General features: G+C 41.7%; 1 protein-coding gene across 3 annotated transcripts; it reads left to right on the top strand.

Moving 5' to 3' along the window:
- Nucleotides 1–1,201: 1,201 nt before the first annotated feature.
- LOC128611020 (kelch-like protein 25) lies at nt 1,202–19,141 on the top strand. Of its 3 annotated transcripts, XM_053630229.1 has the most exons (4): nt 1,202–1,683; nt 6,129–6,216; nt 7,941–9,776; nt 17,869–19,141. In XM_053630229.1, exons 2-3 carry the CDS (start codon nt 6,153–6,155, stop codon nt 9,740–9,742), a joined length of 1,866 nt encoding a protein of 621 aa, XP_053486204.1. In that variant the 5' UTR covers nt 1,202–1,683; nt 6,129–6,152; the 3' UTR covers nt 9,743–9,776; nt 17,869–19,141. The 3 variants fall into 3 exon arrangements, with proteins under 3 accessions (XP_053486204.1, XP_053486205.1, XP_053486203.1); XM_053630230.1 differs by lacking the exon at nt 6,129–6,216; XM_053630228.1 differs by lacking the exon at nt 1,202–1,683 and having other exon boundaries at nt 5,261–6,216.
- The last annotated feature ends 639 nt before the right edge of the window (nt 19,142–19,780 follow it).

The following is a 19,780-nucleotide window of genomic DNA, read 5'->3' as shown; positions in this document are numbered from 1 at the left end:
CTCTCTTTAAGCAGATCCTGTTAAGCCGTGGAGAACTTCATGATGAAGGCCAGATCAACAGATCAACCTTAGGAGTTCTTCAAGTGTTCTTTTTTTTTTAGTTTAAAATTCTTCATGGGCATGTTGCTATATTTTCATTCTGGTTATTGGGTTCCTACATTACCCACAATGCTGTGCTGATAGTGGTGGTGCATTGGGTGCGGTTTAGCCCTCGCTTCTCTCTAGAAAGATGCAGCAGCGCTTTAATCCTTTCCTCTGCCCAGCTCTCTCAACGGATCAGCTTCCAAAGCTTCAACGTTCACGCTAATACATCCATCAACGCCATCACGCCCGTCATCTCGTAGACCGCTAACTAGCCGAGCCGAGCCATAACTCGGCATCACAGAGCTGTATTGCATTCTGGGACACTGACTCCAGCATTCGCTCCAACGGCTCCACTACTTCTGAGCTGGATTTCTCATTAAAATGATATGACATCACTGGCAAATGAAAGACATGAATGAGAAAAGAAGTTTGTTTTTAGGAGAAAACGGCGAAACCTGAGCATTATCACTTACTTGAAATTGAGATTGTTTACATTTTTTAAACAAAAACATTATATTTTAATATAAACATATTTAAAGAAAAAAGAAAGAAAGAAAGATGGATGGGTTGGTGGATGGACAAAGGAGAAAGAAAGATGGATGGATGGATAAAAGAGAAAGAAAGATGGATGGATGGATGGATGAAAAATGTATGTGCCTTACACCTTACATCATTGTTAAAGGACACTCGACTCATGTTTGCGGGTTAAAGATACAAATGAAAGGTAAAAAACACATCTCCATGTGTGTCTCCATGACGATTCCGCACAACACGCACAATGAAGGAATTAGGATAAATGGTAACATGGTCGTGTGTGTGTGTGTGTGTGTGTGTGTGAGAGAGAGAGAGAGAGAGAGAGAGAGAGCGATCAAGATCAGAGCACTAGAGGGCGCAAGAAGTCAATTTTACACTCATTTACACCCCAAACACCGTTACTGCAGAGCTGAAGTATTCTCAGTTTACTCAGAAATGATTATTAATAATAATAATAATAATAATAATAATAATAATATCAGTATTATTATTGTTATATATAGTTAAAGTGTGTATAAATGTAAGAGCGTGTGCAAATGTGGGTTTTTTTAAACAGTAACATCCAACAATTTATCGGCTTCTTTAGCTAGAAAGAAAGAAAGAAGGATAGTAAGATAGGTGGATGGATGGATGGATCGATGAGTAGATGCTCATTTCTTGGTCATTACCCTTCTTTATTGTTCTGGTGCGTTATCACCGCTCAAATCGAAGCCCCGCCCACCTCATCAGCGATTGGCTGCTTTTGTACGGGACAAAATCGCGCCCATTTCTAGCATGCTCGAATCCCATTCGACGCTCGCGCAAATTAGCATTAAGGAAGTTCGTTTCTGATTGGCTAACGCCAGTGTCACTCACTCCGAAAATCCCCGCCCCTGTTTTCTCGGCAGACATAAAGACTTCCACGTTATTTTTTTTCCGCTCTCAGTTACCTAAAGACTGAAGTGCAGGTAAAAGGTGTTTAAAGAGGACTTTATCTCGACTGTAGCTGCGGAAATCAAGATTATGTTCCTGTCAGAGATTCAGACGTAGCGGAGAATAAATCCGGAACGATCTCCGTTTGTGTATGTGAGTATCCTTTCTTTTCTTTTCTAACGCAAATGTTTAGCGACTTTGATTAGTCTCCATTCTCCGGTCACACAAACAGGGCTTCTTCAGCATCGTTTCATCTCACAATCAATAAGAAACTTTTAAATAAGTGCTGAAACACTACGTGTCCTGGTTTAAACTGAAAAAAAACAGCTCCCAGTTTGATGAAATCTTCATTTATATTGAAGTCCTTTGACTTCACTGCATGCCAACGCACTGATCTGGAGAAACCGTGGGCTGAATCCCAAATGGCAGCCGACGGCACTACGTAGTGCGTGTTGTAGCATTATTTCGCACACTACTTAGGGCGCCTTTGTAGTGAGGACAGAGCTGTTGGAGATTCGGCCAGCTGAGACTTGACGCTAGCAGCGTTAGCTAGCTCATACAAAGTCCAGTCGGGTTTATAAACACAGTTTTTAAAATTAAAACACTTTAAAGTATTGTTGTTGTTTTTTAAAATAGTGTTTTGGGGTTTAGATCTTTAGCAGAAATGTTAATGTTAGTTGATTTGTTTAGTACAAGTAGCACAGTCTTCACTCATTATAGAGAGCACTAACTTTCTGTTTAACTAACTTTTTTATTTTTTACTTCTTTTCATGTGTATATGTATGTATATTTTTATAATTCACATTTTATTGGTATCCAAGTTACTTTATTTTTGCTATAGGTTAAACTATTACGTATGTTATGTTTCAAAGTATATCGTGTATAGGTCATATTTATTTATTTTATAATTTATTTTATAATTTTCTTGTTTAGTACTATATTGTTATACTGCATGTAGTATTTATAGTATAGTACTGTATAACGTTTTTATTTATTTATTTTCAACTCTCCTCGAATTTAAATGTTTTTCCAATGTTTATTTTATTTTTTAAAACATTTTATATCGTTTAAAAATTACTTTTTGGTTTGTACCACAGTGTACTTGCCACATTGTAATGCAATTTTTATTTTTTTTTCATTTGCAGTATTTATTTACTTAAGTTTGTTTATGTACACTTTCCTGTATTTATTTATTTTGAAATTTATAATCCACAAACTTTATAAAAAAATTTTAAAAATTTAGGTATTTAAATGTTAAACTCTGTAGAATTAATAATAATAATAATAATAATTCTCTCCAGCTGTAAGACAAGAAGTTGAATACATTATTAATTTAATTTATTTTATAACCTCACACACAGCTGCGTTATTCACGTTCCCATAGTGTGTGTGTGTGTGTGTGTGTGTGTGTGTGTGTGTGTGTGTGTGTGTGAGAGAGAGACACGATTTCCACAGACGCAGCAGAAACACACACCTGTTCTGTTAAGAGGGAAGAGTTGGATGTGACGGGGTCATGGTCCACTCTGACCGCCGTTTAGCTTCTTTACCTCCTCCTCTTTATTCGTGTCGTGTGGAGTGAAATTACGTCATACACTTGTCATTTTGGCATGAAAAATGACTTTTTATAGAAGAGACAGAGTAAAGTGTTTGGACCCAGTTCCTGTCAGTTGTCTTAGACACTCTACTCTAAACCCTGGGGGCGGAGCTTCATCAGAATGGTCGAATGTCACGCCCACAAACTTTGGGGGGAGGGGGAATCTACCCAATTATGGCGGCATGGTACGACTCGACTCACTTTTCTACTGCGGATACTACCTGGTTTTTTGTTGTTGTGGTGTTGTTTTTTTTAAAGTACCACCTCGGTCGTGGATCCGAGCCGATACTAAATGTGAGCCACACACTGAGGGAGTAAAGACTCTCCTTATGGAGCGGTTCTGTATTGTGCCTGAATAAATATCATTTAATACATCCTTTGCGTACAGTAATACTCTATTCATTTACAATTATGCATCATTATCTCATTAGATAAGATTACATCAAAGGTTTCTGTATTAGATTTTTACATCTCGCTCGTCACAGATCGACGTTTATCGACTTCGCTCCGGTCACGACTGAATCTCTCTTAGTCACATCGAGCGCTATGTAGAATCCAGAACGCGGTTATTTCACATCCTCAATAGGGTTCAGTGTAGAGGAACGGTGTTTGGAACACGGTCCGAGCGTGTATTTGTACAGGGCTTCGATAACATGTTATTCCTGCGTGAAGGCGGCGCCCGCGTCGAGGCGGTACTAAACCGCCGTGGAAACAGACACCGCTTTACCCTCAACTTTACCTTTACCCTAACTGTTTATAGCTGCTATAACGTAAGTGACAACAGGAACTAACTTCGTATAACGTTAAATGCAACTACAAATGGATAAATGATGTGGAGTTCTTTTAATAAACACAAAATTGTAGTTGTTGGTAAGTTGCAGTGGTGTAAGAGGAATAAAACATGGACTTTTTTTCTTAAAGTGGCAGATGTAAAAATTTGCATAAAAGCATTTGAGTGGGAAACGCACACTCGCGGTGATTATTCACATCTCGACACCTCCACATTCCTGAATTTCCAGCAGCTCCATCTCCAGGCTCTGATCCGTCACCCCCACCCCCACCCCCCGCCGGAGCTAATTGAAGTTGTTGTTTTTGTGGGTTTTTTTTTCCTCCTCGGTGTTAAGACAGACTTCACGCCGGTTGGTGATCCATTGAAGGTTGAAAACCCTGAAAACGTTGCCAAGGTTTGATTCTGACTTCGGTGGGGGGAGGAGGGGGAAAAACCTCCAGTTGAAAAGGTTCTCGCTTCCCCTTCGGCCCGGAGTGAAAACGCACCGGAATACCAACGCTCCGAGTGAAAGGATCCCGAGGAAAATCGGTCAGAAACGCTGACAGAGGGAACATTCCACAGAAGAAGGACGCTTTATTCTTCAGTTAAAAGGTGTCACTTGTTCGTGTTCGGTGATTCGCCGACTTTTTCGTCGTTGAGCGACTGTTGCCGTGGGAGACGGGATGAACTTCGGCGGAACTTCTTTACGAGCTCCGAGATCGTTTAATTACTCCTCGCCGGATGACTTCACAGCGGTCCTCTCCTCCGCCGCGGTTGACTTGGTCTCTCTGGATGAATTCGAATCCGCTCGGCTGATTCGTTTTCTATGACTGCAGCTCTGACATTCACACACTCCTTCTAATACCTTGTCGTTTCTATAGCAACGGATCATTCACGGGAAAGTTTTCTTAAAAGTAACGAGATGTTTGTTTAGCATTTATGGAAGGAGTCTCCAGTGTCGGCGCGTTGGAACAGCTGCAATTTTAAGATCTCCGACATCTTCAGGACGGAGGAGTGTTTACAAAAGATTTAAAGATGGCTGAAGTTCCAGCTGTTTGGAGATTTTCTGGGAGCCGGAGCCGGCGTTAGGACTGCAATCTTTCCTCACTTCTTTTTCTTCTGTGACAAAGATGGCCAAAATCCAGCTGTTTCCATTCATTTTTTAAAAATATATTTTTTTATTTTTTAAACCAAACCGAAGCCAGTTCTGATGCTGCACTGAGCCACAACTAACAATCCAGAGAACAAAAACCCCCTGATGGAGTAGCGTCTCGATAAAGGTGATGTTCAATTCAACTCGACATCTGGAACACCTTCACCGCGCTCTTACGAGATACGTTTTAACGAGTCCACTACTAAACCACTGCAGACAGATGTGGGTTTCGCAGTCTTTACATTCGTAACCACTGGAATAATTTCATTGGCCTGTAATTAATAAAGCAAAGGCTGTTTTATTTTTGCGTCACTTTACGCCTCGGCGCTGTTGAATTCTGGATTCCGATTGGTCAGGGTGGTGTTTGTTCATTTTTAAAGGTATGTTATGGTTTCTATGGTAACAGTATTCACGTGGACTTGTTGTTGTTGCGGATGCTTCGCAGTTAAGGAGGAAAAAAATCGACGCGGTGAAGTTCTATGGGAGATGTTTTTGTTTTTATTTTAATAGCTATGGAAGGAGTCTCCAGTGTCGGAGCTGAGGTAAAGAAAGCTATAGCTACATTTTTCAAGTTCACGCTTCCTTGCGGATTTGCAGTAAAATGACACGCTCCCATTTGTTCATGGATGGCAATTTTTTATTTTTACTTTTTATTTATTTATTATTAAGTGACCTCTTTTAATAAATAAATAGATAACCTTTGTGCAGTTACTGTGGTGTAAGAGGAATAAACACTCCAGGTGCTTCACTGTAACGCCGCTTCATCACACCGCTCTGTCGTTGATTATTTTCCTCTAAGGGCGTGCCACGAGTGTTTTATTTTTATTTACTTACTGGTTAAGGATCTTTGCGAAGGTCTCGGCTGAAGTTTCAGTGAGTTTAGAAATGTGTGAAATCTTATACGTGTGGATATTTTGTTTCTTTCTTCTTGCAGTAAACGACAATAAAGATAAGCACTAGCCACTGAAACCATAATAAACTGGTCATTGCCCCCCACCAAAAACAAAAAGGGTTACACGTCCTCACCTCCACTTTAGGGAGGGGCAGGGACTCCAACCTCATGCCGTTTGTTTTCCGTGTAGAGGATCTGCTGTGTCTTGGGACCGATGCAGACGCCTCCTCAGATCTTCTCGGTCAGTGCCTGCTCTTGGGTCAGCAGATTTTGTCGCTGTAAGTGGTATCTGATCCCTTCCACCGATTTCATCCCTCATCGATCCTGCATCAGAAAAAACCCTCATACCTTTCTTCCCTGCATTTCCTCGTGCATGCCTCCTGGTAGTTTTGCGGCTGACCAGCAGCAGAGGCTGATTTCCTCATGCATGGCCTGCACCACTACGCAACAGCATGCGCACACACACACACACACACACTCTCTCTCTCCCCCGGTTTGTTAAAACATTCACATCCTCGTTTCAGTTCCAATTTCGGCGTTTGTCAGTGGATAAAATATTTAAACCGCCGTTCCTCATTGGAATTGCAAATCTCTGAAGCTTCCCGAGGCTGTTCGGTTTTCCAGACGTGGAATACCATGCGGAAGATCTGGATTCAGTCAGTAAGATGCATGCTTGGAATTTTAAAATAGGGTTGTTGCGGTTTTTCACGGTGTAGGAGATCGCTCGCGGCTTTGGAGGAGTGTGGGCCGGACATGGGAAAAGAAAGGGGGCGTGGCCAGACGTGTACGTGTAGAACACTACATTTTAAATACATCATTCTTTTACAAATCGGGCGGTGTTCGAACGAGTCTGAACGCTGAACAAAAAAACCCTAACAAAAACGTTGAATAACTCCTCACCGTTAATGTTATTTGTAAAGTGCTGGGGTTGACGCTTCACTCTGGCCTATTAACACACTTTCAGCCTTTTATTAAAAACAATTTAATTTTCTCGTTCCCCTGCATCACCAATTTGGGGCTACGAATAATTTACTTTAAGTAGGGATGGCACTAGTGGGGCTCTGCCGTACTTGAAGAGTTGAACAAAATTTTTTGTTTGTTTTGGGGTTTTTTTGCAGAGGGTTCCCTCTTTCCTCACAGCCGCTCTTTCCTTCCGCTAACAACAACAACGTGATGAACACTGACAGCATGCAGGGTGTTATGGGGAAAAGTCGTTCTCGTAAATACCTTTCTAAGAAAGCACAACAACGTTTGTTTTAGTTATGTTTAAGACTAATGTTTTTTTTAAACAGATTAATACGGTGAATCCTTGACACTCTCCTGCAGCGTAACTTCAGGTGTTTTCTCTTCTTTTCTTTTTTTTTAACCACTGCATGGATCGATGAGCACGAGCTTGGCTTGGAAGACGAAACCACGTTCTGCTCTTAAATGTAATAGTCTCAGTGAATGTAACATGAATTATGGGCTTGAAATTAAGCTCTTAATTCATCGTTGGCTCCTCCATATCTCCACAGAGAGACTCCGCTGTCAGTTTGGCGTTGAGGATCACTATGAAGTTTTATTGTATTGTGATGACATTAACGGATAATACCGCCGCTACAGCACTCGTATTTCTAAAACCAGATGTCCGTAAACAGCTGGCGGTTTCTGCTTTGTAGCTTGAGCTTTTCTAAGATTAGGGTTTTATAACTTTATATTTTAATAACGTTAACAACTCGTACAATTAGCAGTCTGCATGACCTGGCTGATTTTTTAAAAAATGATTGTTTTGCTTTGGCGTTGTCATGGTTACTCTGTTTGCTCCATGGTAGGGTTGGGCAATATGATCAATATCGATATGAAAATGTCTGCAACTGTTTAGCGATGTTCGTAAAACCTGAGGGAAATCCTGTATTCTGATGTATATTTTCGCCATATCGCCCACTCCTCCATGCACGACATCAACTCCTGTAGAATCTCTCAGAAAACAAATTGACCCGTTTTCTTTTCTCCTTTACTTCAGTTCAAGCTGATTCCTTGGAGGTACCTGAAACCATGTCAGTCAGCGTCCATGAAAACCGCAAGTCAAGGACGAGCACAGGCTCCATGAACATCTCGCTGTTCCACAAGCCCTCGCATCCCGACAGCGTCCTGACGCACCTTAATACCCTCCGCAAACAGTGCATGTTTACAGATGTGACTTTATGGGCTGGAGATCGTTCCTTTCCTTGCCATCGGGCGGTTTTGGCAGCTTGCAGTCGCTACTTCGAAGCGATGTTCAGTGGAGGCCTCCGTGAAAGTCTGGACAGCGACGTCAACTTCCGCGATAGCGTGCACCCAGAGGTCCTGGAGCTACTTTTGGACTTTGCTTACTCGTCACGGGTCATCATCAACGAGGAGAACGCAGAATCGCTTCTTGAAGCCGCAGATATGCTACAGTTCCACGATATCCGCGATGCCGCTGCAGAGTTCCTCGAAAAGAACCTTCACTCTTCTAACTGCCTGGGTATGATGCTTCTGTCCGATGCTCATCAGTGCAAGCGCCTGTATGAACTCTCGTGGAGGATGTGCCTGGTTCACTTTGAAGCTGTTCGGGACACTGAAGACTTTTACGGATTGTCTAAGGACAAGCTTTTAGACCTTATACTCAGTGACGAGCTGGAGATCGAGGACGAGCAGATAGTGTTCAATGCGGTCGTGCGCTGGGTCAGGTATGATTTAGATAGTCGCAGAGACTACCTCCCCGAGCTTCTTCGGGGAATCCGTCTTGCGCTTTTGCCTTCCGAGTGCCTCATCGAGGCCGTGGCTTGCGAGGAACTGGTCATGTCAGACAAGCGGAGTCGGCAGATCGTCGAAGAGGCCATCCAATGCAAGAAGAAGATCCTGCAGAACGATGGAGTCGTCACCAGTCCGTGTGCAAGGCCACGCAAAGCTGGTCACACCTTGCTTATTCTTGGAGGCCAGACCTTCATGTGCGATAAAATCTACCAAGTGGATCACAAAGCAAAAGAAATCATACCCAAGTCGGACTTACCCAGTCCGAGAAAGGAATTTAGCGCGTGCGCCATTGGATGCAAGGTCTACGTGACTGGAGGAAGAGGCTCGGAAAATGGCGTGTCAAAAGATGTTTGGATATACGATACGGTCCATGAGGAATGGTCTAAAGGTGCGCCCATGTTAATAGCACGATTTGGTCATGGATCAGCAGAACTGGAAAACAGCCTTTATGTAGTCGGAGGTCACACCGCTATAGCCGGCGTCTTTCCTGCTTCCCCTTCGGTATCTTTGAAACAAGTAGAACGTTATGACCCTCTGACCAACAAATGGACCATGATGGCGCCGCTCAGAGATGGCGTCAGTAATGCGGCAGTGGTCAGCGCTAAGCTAAAGCTGTTTGTTTTTGGTGGGACTACCATTCACAGGGACAAGGCTTCCAAAGTCCAGTGCTACGATCCTCTAGAGAACCGATGGACCATAGCAGCGGAATGTCCTCAGCCGTGGCGGTACACCGCAGCCGCCGTGTTAGGAAGCCAGATTTTCATCATGGGCGGTGATACGGAGTTTACCGCTGCTTCTGCTTACCGATTCGACTGTGAAACCAACCAGTGGACACGCGTCGGAGACATGACATCTAAAAGGATGAGCTGCCATGCCGTAGCCTCGGGGAACAAACTCTATGTGGTCGGCGGCTACTTTGGGACACAGCGCTGTAAGACGCTGGACTGCTACGATCCAACATCGGACAGCTGGAACAGCATCACTACAGTGCCTTATTCGCTCATTCCTACTGCTTTTGTTAGCACCTGGAAGCATCTGCCTGCCTAGCAGTCTCAGAATGAAGAGGATGGACTCGAATGAGGTAAGGGTTTTTATCTTCATTATTGTAGTGTTACTCAAAGATCTGAAACGTACTTCATGGTAATAGACGCGACGGATCGGTCACGTATCGCAAGACGTTATAAATGCCATGTCGCGTAGAACGCTAGCTACCCGTCGTGCCACCGTTTCTTAAAATATTTCACGACTTCGTTTGCATGGACAAATTGACCGCCCCCAAGAGAAGTGGATTTCATGGCCAGGCTATTCTTCTTCTGTAGTTGCTTGGAGGACAAAGTAAATCATTTGGTGTGCAGCTATGTGTGGTGCGCTTTGTGGCAGTGTGATCACCTCAATGCTTTAATTACAGCTTGTGCTTCTGAATCGCACCACCTGCAACTGAGCAAAATAAAGTCGTAATATAACTTGTACAGTTACCTTGCAGTCACACCGAGCGAGAGGAAATACAGATGCTTCCACAGACTCAAGTTATTTATTTTAAGAGAGTTGTGAAGACCGAACACAACAGATCATAGAAGAAATGTTGGTGAATGACTAGCTAATGCTCTTAACTAGCAAACTATACGTTATTACGGTATGTTGGGTATATGATTACATCTCAGCGTCCTTTTCTGAGCGTATCTTCGGAGCTGACCGACTCCATTATAACTCGCAGCTTCAAGAAGCTGATTATTAAATAAGATGTAGCTAAATAAACTTAGCCGGATGCTGATTTGCTAGCAGTTTATTAAATGTAACGATGCGTATCTTGATCAAGTCAGGTATCATGTTTATGATTGAGGAGGAGCTCGTCCTCCACTATGTCGACGATATATTTACACACGATTGAATTCTCGAAATCCTCAGTTTTTGCTCTGGTCATTATCACGTTACACCCTGGAAAGGTCGTGTAAACGTAGCCTAAATGATGTCAATTTTGCAACTCGGCAGCAGGAGCTAATGTTTCTGAGTGCATTCAGCTCGGTGCCAGCATCGTAAATCATTATAAATGAAGTTCTGGTTGCACTTAAGTAATGCTGACACCAAGTATGAATATTTCAGCAAGAACTTGTAGCAGATCAGCATTTATTCGACGTGTCGGTGTTGCTTCACCTCTCTCAAAGATGTAAACGTTTCTTGTCAGACCGTTACGACACTTCAGTGTATTCTTTTGAGCGAATGAAGTCAACCTGCGTTTGGCATTTTACTCTGAAGATCGTGATTTGTCAGGATAATGGAGTGCCAAAGCGTCGAGCTCCTCGACACTTCCCTTTGAAGTTGGCGGATCTACTGTCTGATTGAAGGTTTTACGGGTGGTGTGAAAACCGCCAGAACGGTTGAGAAAGGAAAAAGACACGAACGTTTCTCAAGGCTCAGACTTGATTTCCGTTACCTCCTACTCAGGATCAATGTGACATTCTGCTTAGTGCGCTAGTGATCCACTTAAGCATTGATCCGAGATCTGCTTTGAAGTCCGTGGCCTATGGACTGGGCGTAATTACTTTCTGCTTTAGCTACACTCATGCGAACAATGCTTCTGATGTGCGAGTCGCCGTCTAAAAGCAACCCAGCGCTAAAAAGGCACGGGTAATTTATAATGCATTTTAAACCAGTGCAGAAGTGCCTTGATATGCATGATACACGTGTACGTGCGGTACTGATATGCTACCCCGACATTGTACGTTAGCATGCATTAACAATTAGAATATCTTTGTTCTGTTATTTAAACAGTCTTCGTTAGGACAAACTAATGAATCTCACAGGTAGTGTGCGAAATGGCTATTTCCACCACATCAGCTAAAAACATCGGCTTTTACAGAGTGACAGGCCATCAAACATGGAGCTCAGTCTGCAAATCACACGTTTGGACTACACGTTCATTTCTTCAACTTGCCATGGATTAAATTGTACATGTAGTCTATAAATTATAATATTTTCTCAAGATTAGCTAGGCTAAGGTTCATTAATTGTAAAGTAGGGTCATGGTTGCAAAATAATGCTTGGACCCCTAATTATCAGTCCTTGTGCCTATAATGCATATACAAGTTTGCATATACATGAAGAAAAGCTCTGGTTTAACATAACGATGTCTTTTTAATATTAGATCTTTCTTCATTTACCATTTTAACGAATTTCCATTAGCAGTTTAACACGGGGCGTGGCCCAGTCACTTGTTATGGAGTGTACACGTGAACGACTCGGACGCCACCGCAGCTTTACGTTTCTGTAGAGCAGCTAAATATGAAATCAAATCAATGCACGTTTTTATACTCGGTTATGCCTATTATACGCACTTTAAAACATCCTCAGGGCAGGAAGGACCTGGTTAAGTCTCTGTCTTTGGTTATTTGGGGGGAACACTCAGGATGGAAGGTTGTGAGGGGGGGAGTAGGTCAGGGACTGCTTGCAGGCACTGCCAAGCGTGAAAACTGGGCTGAACCGTGGATTTTTAGGTGATTCCAAAGCTCCAAAGTCATGGCGCATGTTTGAAAAGGTATTTTAACAAGATTTTTAAACAATAAAAGTAAAATCTTGTGCGTTTTTACATTTTAAAATGAGTACGTTGAAGAGTTAAATGGCAAAATGAAACAATTATTAATATGATGTGTGAACAGTTTAAGACTGTAATAATGAATTAATTATCTGGTTGGAAGTAAATGAAAATCACTTCAGGTTTAATTATTATTATGATGATGATGATACACTGGGTTCATGGTACTGTTCCTAAATTTGGCTAAATATAGAATTCTTATTTTGTGCCTGTTTTTCGGTCGGTATAACGAGTCAGACGTGGTTTAGGTTCTTGTCCCATGTTGATTTTGAAATCCTTCTCTTTCGCAATATAACACACGGATGAATAAACAAGAAAAACATCAGTGTCACAATATTTGCTTGAACTTTTCCCTGCTGCTCGGCCGTCTGTCGATATTACGGAGGCAAGCGGCGGACGGGTCGGCGGAGATATTTGCTCCCCCGAGGAATAAATGGATCAAACGTAATGCAATTTTCTTCCACTATCATCAGGGCAGGCACAGATTAAATCTAGACTTTGGCTAAATTATAGATTTTTTTATTATTATTATTTTTATGCTTGATGGCTCAGAACTATCTGCTGTGAGGCCTTGAAATGATGATGGTCCAAAACTGTGAAGCTACTGCCATGCCCAGGGATTATGTCATCACTAATTTAACATTATTCCCGAGTTCATCCTTAAGTCAAGGATCCATTATTTAACTCTACTGTCTCTGCTGCTTTCAGTCTCCACTAAAGTATATCTGATGAAATAGTCAGTTCCTGGTCGTTCTTGACCCGACTACCTACAGCTAGATGAAGCGATCCTCTCTATTAATAATCCGTCCAAGACAAAACGCCCGAATGAGATCTTCTCTCAGCAGTAATTCACACTTTCCTTTTCATTATCGCTCTCTTTATCACAGCCGAAGCAGGTGGTGCAGAAAAACCTCGACTTTATAATTCTCTCCAATGGGGTGGAGGGGAAAAGGAAGTGTAGAAACGGCAGCTGTGACGGGAATGCCAAAAAGAAGTCAACTGGGAAGGAAAAGGGAGTGTAAATGTGGAGGGGGGAAAAGGAAGTGTAAATGGCAGATAAAGAGAAAGAACGGGGGAAATAAGTGCAGAAATGGCAGCTGTAGAGGAAAGGAAAATGTATAAGTGGCAGTTGCAGAGGAAAAGGAAGTTTACAAATGGCAGCTGTAAAGTGAAATGGAAGCGTAGAAATGGCAGCTACAAAGTAAGTATAGAAGTGTCCGCTACTGTAGTGGGAAAAGGAAGTGTATAAATGGTAGCAGCAAAGGAAAAAAGAAGAGTAGAAATGGCAGCGCCGGAGCTAAAACGAAGGGTATAAATGGCAGCTGTAGAAGGAGTGGCAGAAAGAAGTGTGGGAATGGCAGCTGGAGAGGGAAAGGAAATGGAAGAGTTGGAATGGCAGCTGTGGTGGGAAGATTGAGTAAAAAGGAAGTGCTGAAATGGCCGAGGCAAAGGGAACGCAAATGCGAAGACTGTAGAAGTGGAAAGAGAGTACCTATAAAACCGATTATCGACACTTTGCTCCTTATGTAAGTTCTTATGTAACAGCTGTGTGTTCTTTTTTTTTTTTTTCCCCTTTACTCTAAAAATACCTGTAACCCTCGGCGGTGCAGCGCTGCATCTCTGCAGTCACGGCGAGGAAGAAAGAGAACGCTGCAGAGGGATGGAGCTCGGCTCAGAGCTGGGAGTCCTGTTTCACCACATTAATATTTTAATAACTGCAGCAGGCTAGATCACCTGCTGGTTATCTCATTCAGCTGTGTGTGTGTGTGTGTGTGTGTGTGACTGAGCCGAGTGTTTTCTGTTAGCGTTTGCATCTCATTTCCTTAAGCTCCGTCTCATCACAGTTCTCCAGGTTGGTGCGGATCATCACTTCTACGATACATCGCGATACGCTGCTTCATAAAACCGAATTAAATACCTATCAACATGCCGGGGGGGGGGGGGGTACCTCTGCTTCATCACACCTCAACATTGCTGATTATTTTACTGTAACAGCACCACACACACACACACACACACACACACACAGGTTTTCCACAATCAGCAATTCTTTAAAAAAAGAAAAAAGTGTAAAATGTATAATTACTTAAGTTTCTTTTTCTTTAAACAAGGTGAAAGACAACTTAACACTTTATGAATAGATGATCATTTTAGTGATGTAAAAGGCTGATTTTTTTCAATAAGTGTGGGGTCAGGAACGTCACAAGCAAAATAAATCACTTCAGTACATATTCAAAAGTCATTTTCGGCCATCGTAGTTTATCCCGTAATCTCATCACCACGCTCACTGATGTTTATTTAAATGAAAGAATTCGTGTTTTTTTTAATGATTAAAATTTAAAGTGGAGGAAAATGGCGGCGCGTATCGATGAAGACGGACGTTTCTGTATTAAAGGGGATCGAAAGCGGACAGAACTGATGATGTAGATCTTATTTATAGAGCTGGTGATCGATAACAGTGAGTGGATCAGTGAATCAGACTCCTGAATCAGATGCTCTTATTCGCTCTCGGACTCCTGCATCCAATCGGCTGCTTTTATTCCACACGACTGCACGCTGGGCCAAAACACGGTGTTTGTAGCGTCGGTGACAGAGATCAGATTACACCCGCACAATCTGATCTACTGCCTCAGCAACAGCACAACAATTAGCTGCTTTTTGTGCGCGTGTTTTTCTTTCATTTCCGCAGGGCAGCTCCAACCGGTAAATGATCCGGATTAGCGAAACACAATGGCGCTTATTAGAAACTGCACCGCTGACAGAAAATACAGTAACCAGGATTCAGCGTGTAAATAAATACAGCCTGGAGTTCTGTGGTGGGGGGGCGGGGGGAGTCTAGAGGTTGTTTATTTGCATTCTACAGAAGAAACATGACATCGTCTCTTATTAAATATAGAGAAATTCTAACTGCTTAAATTCCAAAAAACCTAAACCCAAAGCCACTCACTGTGTTATATCCATGATTTTGTTTGTTTTCTGAAAGTGCTCACCATTTATTTTCGCATTTTCCTTCAGAAAAAAAAAATCATGTGAAAGAGAAATTTGCGCATGAGAATTTTCCCGTTTTCACAAGATTTCTTTCCCCTTTTTTTTTTTCAAAAACATGCACGTGATGCAGTATTTTTTTACGTAATTATCACGTGAAAAATGCGCAAGATTTAAAAAAAAAAAAAAAAATTTGTTTGTTTTTTTTTTCCTGGCAACTGTCCCTTTAGGCGCTCCATAGAAAAGTTATGTAATCTCTGTAAAATATCCCTGGAAAGAGAGAGAGACATTTTTAATTACAAAATGGACACTTTACAAATTTTAAAAGAAAATAATCTCTAATTGGCAGATTGTAATTGTTTTTTTCAATAATAATGTCAGTGATGTCTCAGAAAAGCAAATCATCATTATTTTACAAACCCAAGTCCAAAAAAAGTTGTTAGTCAACTGATGCCTTTCCAGATGTGCAAGCTGTCCATTCCATAGGCACTAATTTTACAGTGTCCCAACTTTTTTGGAATTGGGGTTGTATATGATGTTCAAAAATTAGATGATTTCAGGGTTATATGATCCATCACTGAATCACAGGGGGGGGAAACTATGAAAAATATTATTCATTTCTTTTTAAATAACTAATACAATAAAAAAAAAAAAAAGAGTAGTACTGTCAGTTTCTGCTCGTTTCCTCATTTTGAATACTATAATTATTTTTCAGTAAATAGTTGGGGTGTAACGTTGGTGTGTAACGCGCGTGCCAGCTGTTTAAGCTCTTAATACGTGTGAAAATGACACCAGGGAGGATTTTCAGTGCCGTTTGATGAAACCCAGTTTCAGCTTTCAGGACAAGTCCGTTCTTGTAGCAGAGACGTACACGAGTGTGGAAGAGAGCGAGAGAGAGAGAGAGAGAGAGAGAGAGGTAAAGTATGAGCCAGATGTTCCGTGCTTTAATCCAAACCAAAATGAAAGAATGTCACATTCGATATCAAATGATCTGGAGCTAATAAATGGTTTGACAAAGAAAAACCTAGAATCATTGAGATGGTGAAGAACAGGAACGGCTGCGTCTCTCGGATGTTCCACAACATTAAATCCAACTATAACCCGATACAAAATGTGACGTGTCCTTCATTGATAAAGTAGACGGTGTAATCGAGGGCAGGTCACTGTGGTGTAAGTGGAATAAAACACTGTGCCGTTATACGTCAATCATCCACTTCGTGTACCTCGCCACGCTGCTGTGGAAAAACAGATTTTTTTTTCTTCTTCCATAAAATCACACTCTGTCAGTGAGGAATGTCATGAAACATCGATTATAACGTATCTCAAGCGGGCCGTTCTTTATTTTTCCACTGTGTCTTTGAGAGAGCGGGAGTTTATAATCACGTTTAAACGGGTATCTTGTGTTTGCTAGCTGTTTCGCATTGCAGGCTGTTCGACTGCTGTTTAATAACGCCTGGTGTAATAGCTTTCGGAGACCACAGGGGGCGATAATAAAAAGTACAACTAGTCATGGAAAATCTGTTATTACCATTTTTCCCGTTCAACCACGAACCCCTCGGAGGATTCTCACGGATGTTTATCGGCTCAGTACGGCGCGGCCGTCGCCTTTCACTCGTTCGCCGCAGGTGTCGGGGTTTAACGCTCACGCACACTTGAGACGGATTAGCTTTCAATCGAAATGTCATAAAAGCACATCGAGGCGATGAGAAAGGGATTAAAGGAATAAAAGTCAGCCATCTGACAGCTCGGTTTTCCCTCGGGCCGTAATAATCATAGCAGTAGTAATACATTTTCTAACTTAATCCTGATAACACTGTCCCCTCGGCCCGTTATATCACAACCAACACGTAATCTGCAATACTCCCTGACAGACGCACGCCTCAGAAGATAAACCTCTAGATCAAGTACTTCAATTGTGTGTGTGTGTGTGTGTGTGTGTGTGTGTGTGTGTGTATGTGTGTGTGTATATATTTATGCACTTGATCCACTTATAGTGCACTTTACTGTATATGCAATTATAGTATTCTTTAAAAATGTACTATATAAAACGCTAAATGTGAGTGTACTATACTGCATATGGACTTTGTTTAATACTCATGGTACAATAAGAATCTGACATAAATCATAAAAACAATCATATATATATATATATATATATATATACGGTGAAGTTTATACACCAGAAACTCCGTAATATTCGTAGTAACGTGCAATTTTTCCAAATTAACACGTCACGTGACGACGTCACAACGCACGTACGGCTTAAAGGTCTCGTTTACCAACAAACATCGCTGCGAAAGAGCGCGCGAAACACTTGTGTACACTGTACAATACTTTATATGCACGTATACGATACTACACTAAAAATGTTCTGTATGACATAGTTGAAAGTGTGATTTTTATCCTGGTTATTTTCCATTTCCTTACATTTGATTGGATGTCTAATAAAGATAAACAAACACTCGTGTGTGTGTGCGTGTGCGTGTGTATATAAATGCTTCACCCGGCCACAGATATTTAAATTCCTTTTTTACATTTGCAGGAGTTAGACTGCACCGGTTTGTCTGCATTCACGTTTTCTCTCCGCCCCTCTTCGCAGGTGTTCACGTTTCCGGACGACGTTACCGAGCGAGCGGGCGAGTGTGCGTGCCATGTCTAATGATCAAACGAAGAGCGTCTCGGATGGCTTACAGAGAGGATCTCGTCAGTTACCAAACAGGAGGCGTGAACACACACTGACCTCTCGCACCGAAAGGTTTCTGGAAAATCCGTCACTTTTGACTTGAAAATGCACATTCTTTGGCGACACGCCTGTACTACCTTCCATAAGTAAAAAATAATAATAATAATAATAATAATAATAAACTGTGAAGCAAAAGTGAAGCCTATGGAACTCGACAGCACAACGTTCTCAAGGACTTTTGGTTACTGGGGAAATGCATCGCGGTTCATTTGTTTAAAAAGACGATGACTTTGCACACACACTGCGAGTTGATGAGGGTTGTTTAACGTTTAATCAAACTTCATTTCTTTGAATACGTGTGAAGATAAAGGCATGCGCCGATAACCGGTTGCACGATATATCACGGTATTGAGCATCGTGTCGAATTTTCTTTTCAGCTAGACTTGCACATTAAAAATTCTCCAGAAACAATTTGGCTAGCTGGCAGTAACGCATCACCTAGTATTAAGCTCCGCCTCTTCTCGATTTCCATTGGTTGCCACATTTAACCCGTCAGTCATTCCTGCCTCTATCCACACAGCGAGAAAAATATGATGCCGAGACTCTTTACCGTGAACATGTGCAATGCGGCTTGTTAAACACAGAATATTTGTAAATACTGTTTAATGAAGCGTCTGTAAATATGTTGTTTTATAATCCTGGCGAGCGTTAACGAGACACTACAGATGTTTGTTTACGGTTGAAATGTGGCCCGGACCCACGTCAGATGACCGTCTCGCACGTCACCGTGAGCATGTTGTTAAGAAACGAACGAAAACGGTCACGTTTGAAGAAAATCCGGTGCCGTGACCCGGGTGATTGATACAAGAACACTATTTTAAAGCATGTGAACAGTATTGCGCTTTATATTGCGACGTATCGTATGAACGATTATCAGCGCACGCCTTCCGAAGGACGAGGAGAGTTTTTACAGGATTTTTATAGGATGTGAAATTCAGACTGAGGAAAATGTTTTATTTTAAAGTTTAATAAGCGACTTTTCCACTTGGAAAGGCACATTTTTGGGACTGTGTGTTATTGAAGATTGAAGTCCTGCTCCATGGGTTTTTCCTTCTCTTTTTTTTTGGCCGTTAATCTGCTCTGCTGGAAAGTTGAAGGTTTGAAATAAATAACTTCCTGATGCTTGTGACTGGTTTTATAATCTCTGTGTTTGTGTGCGTGGATTAAAGAAATGACGCCGCTTCGGCTTAAAGCTACAAGTAAAATAAATAAATAAAGAAGGTGCTTTGAAGTTCAGCAGATCAGCTCTGTGGTGCTGGTAGTAATAAAATAAATTTACATACATACATAAATATCTAAATGTATTAACAAGTAAGTATGAACATTTCTTATAGGAAACACTTTTTGCTCCCATATTTTTATGATCATGGTAATAAATAAAATACATCTTTTTCATTACTACCATGTACACCGATCAGCCATAACATTAAAACCACCTGCCTAATATCGTGTAGATCCCCCTCGTGTCTCCAAAACAGCTCCGACCCGGCGAGGCACGGCCTCCACAAGAACTCTGAAGGTGTTCTCGTCTGAGACACATCTCTCTCTGCTGTCTGGACGTCTGAGGCCCAATAAAACTTGAACCTTAAACACACATTAAAACACTGATTTCATTATACACACACACACACACACACAACTGCAAGTGGTCTGTAGCTGTCTGTCTCTCTGTCCATCTATCTTTGGCCTTCCTGTCTGTCTGTCTATTCATCGACCTCTCTTTTTCTGTCTGTGTTATCTGTAATGTCGACTTTGTGAGTTTAGCACC

The sequence above is a fragment of the Ictalurus furcatus genome, chromosome 8 (assembly GCF_023375685.1).
Source record: "Ictalurus furcatus strain D&B chromosome 8, Billie_1.0, whole genome shotgun sequence".
Lineage (NCBI taxonomy): Eukaryota > Metazoa > Chordata > Actinopteri > Siluriformes > Ictaluridae > Ictalurus > Ictalurus furcatus.
This window is presented reverse-complemented; position numbering and strand designations above follow the sequence as displayed.

What these genes read in the sequence shown, in the direction of transcription:
- LOC128611020 (XM_053630229.1), top strand. Translation starts at nt 6,153, where the DNA reads ATGCAGACGCCTCCTCAGATCTTCTCGGTCAGTGCCTGCTCTTGGGTC. An exon ending in GGTCAGCAGATTTTGTCGCT is followed by an intron (nt 6,217 to 7,940) that starts GTAAGTGGTATC and finishes CCTTTACTTCAG; the next exon opens with TTCAAGCTGATTCCTTGGAG.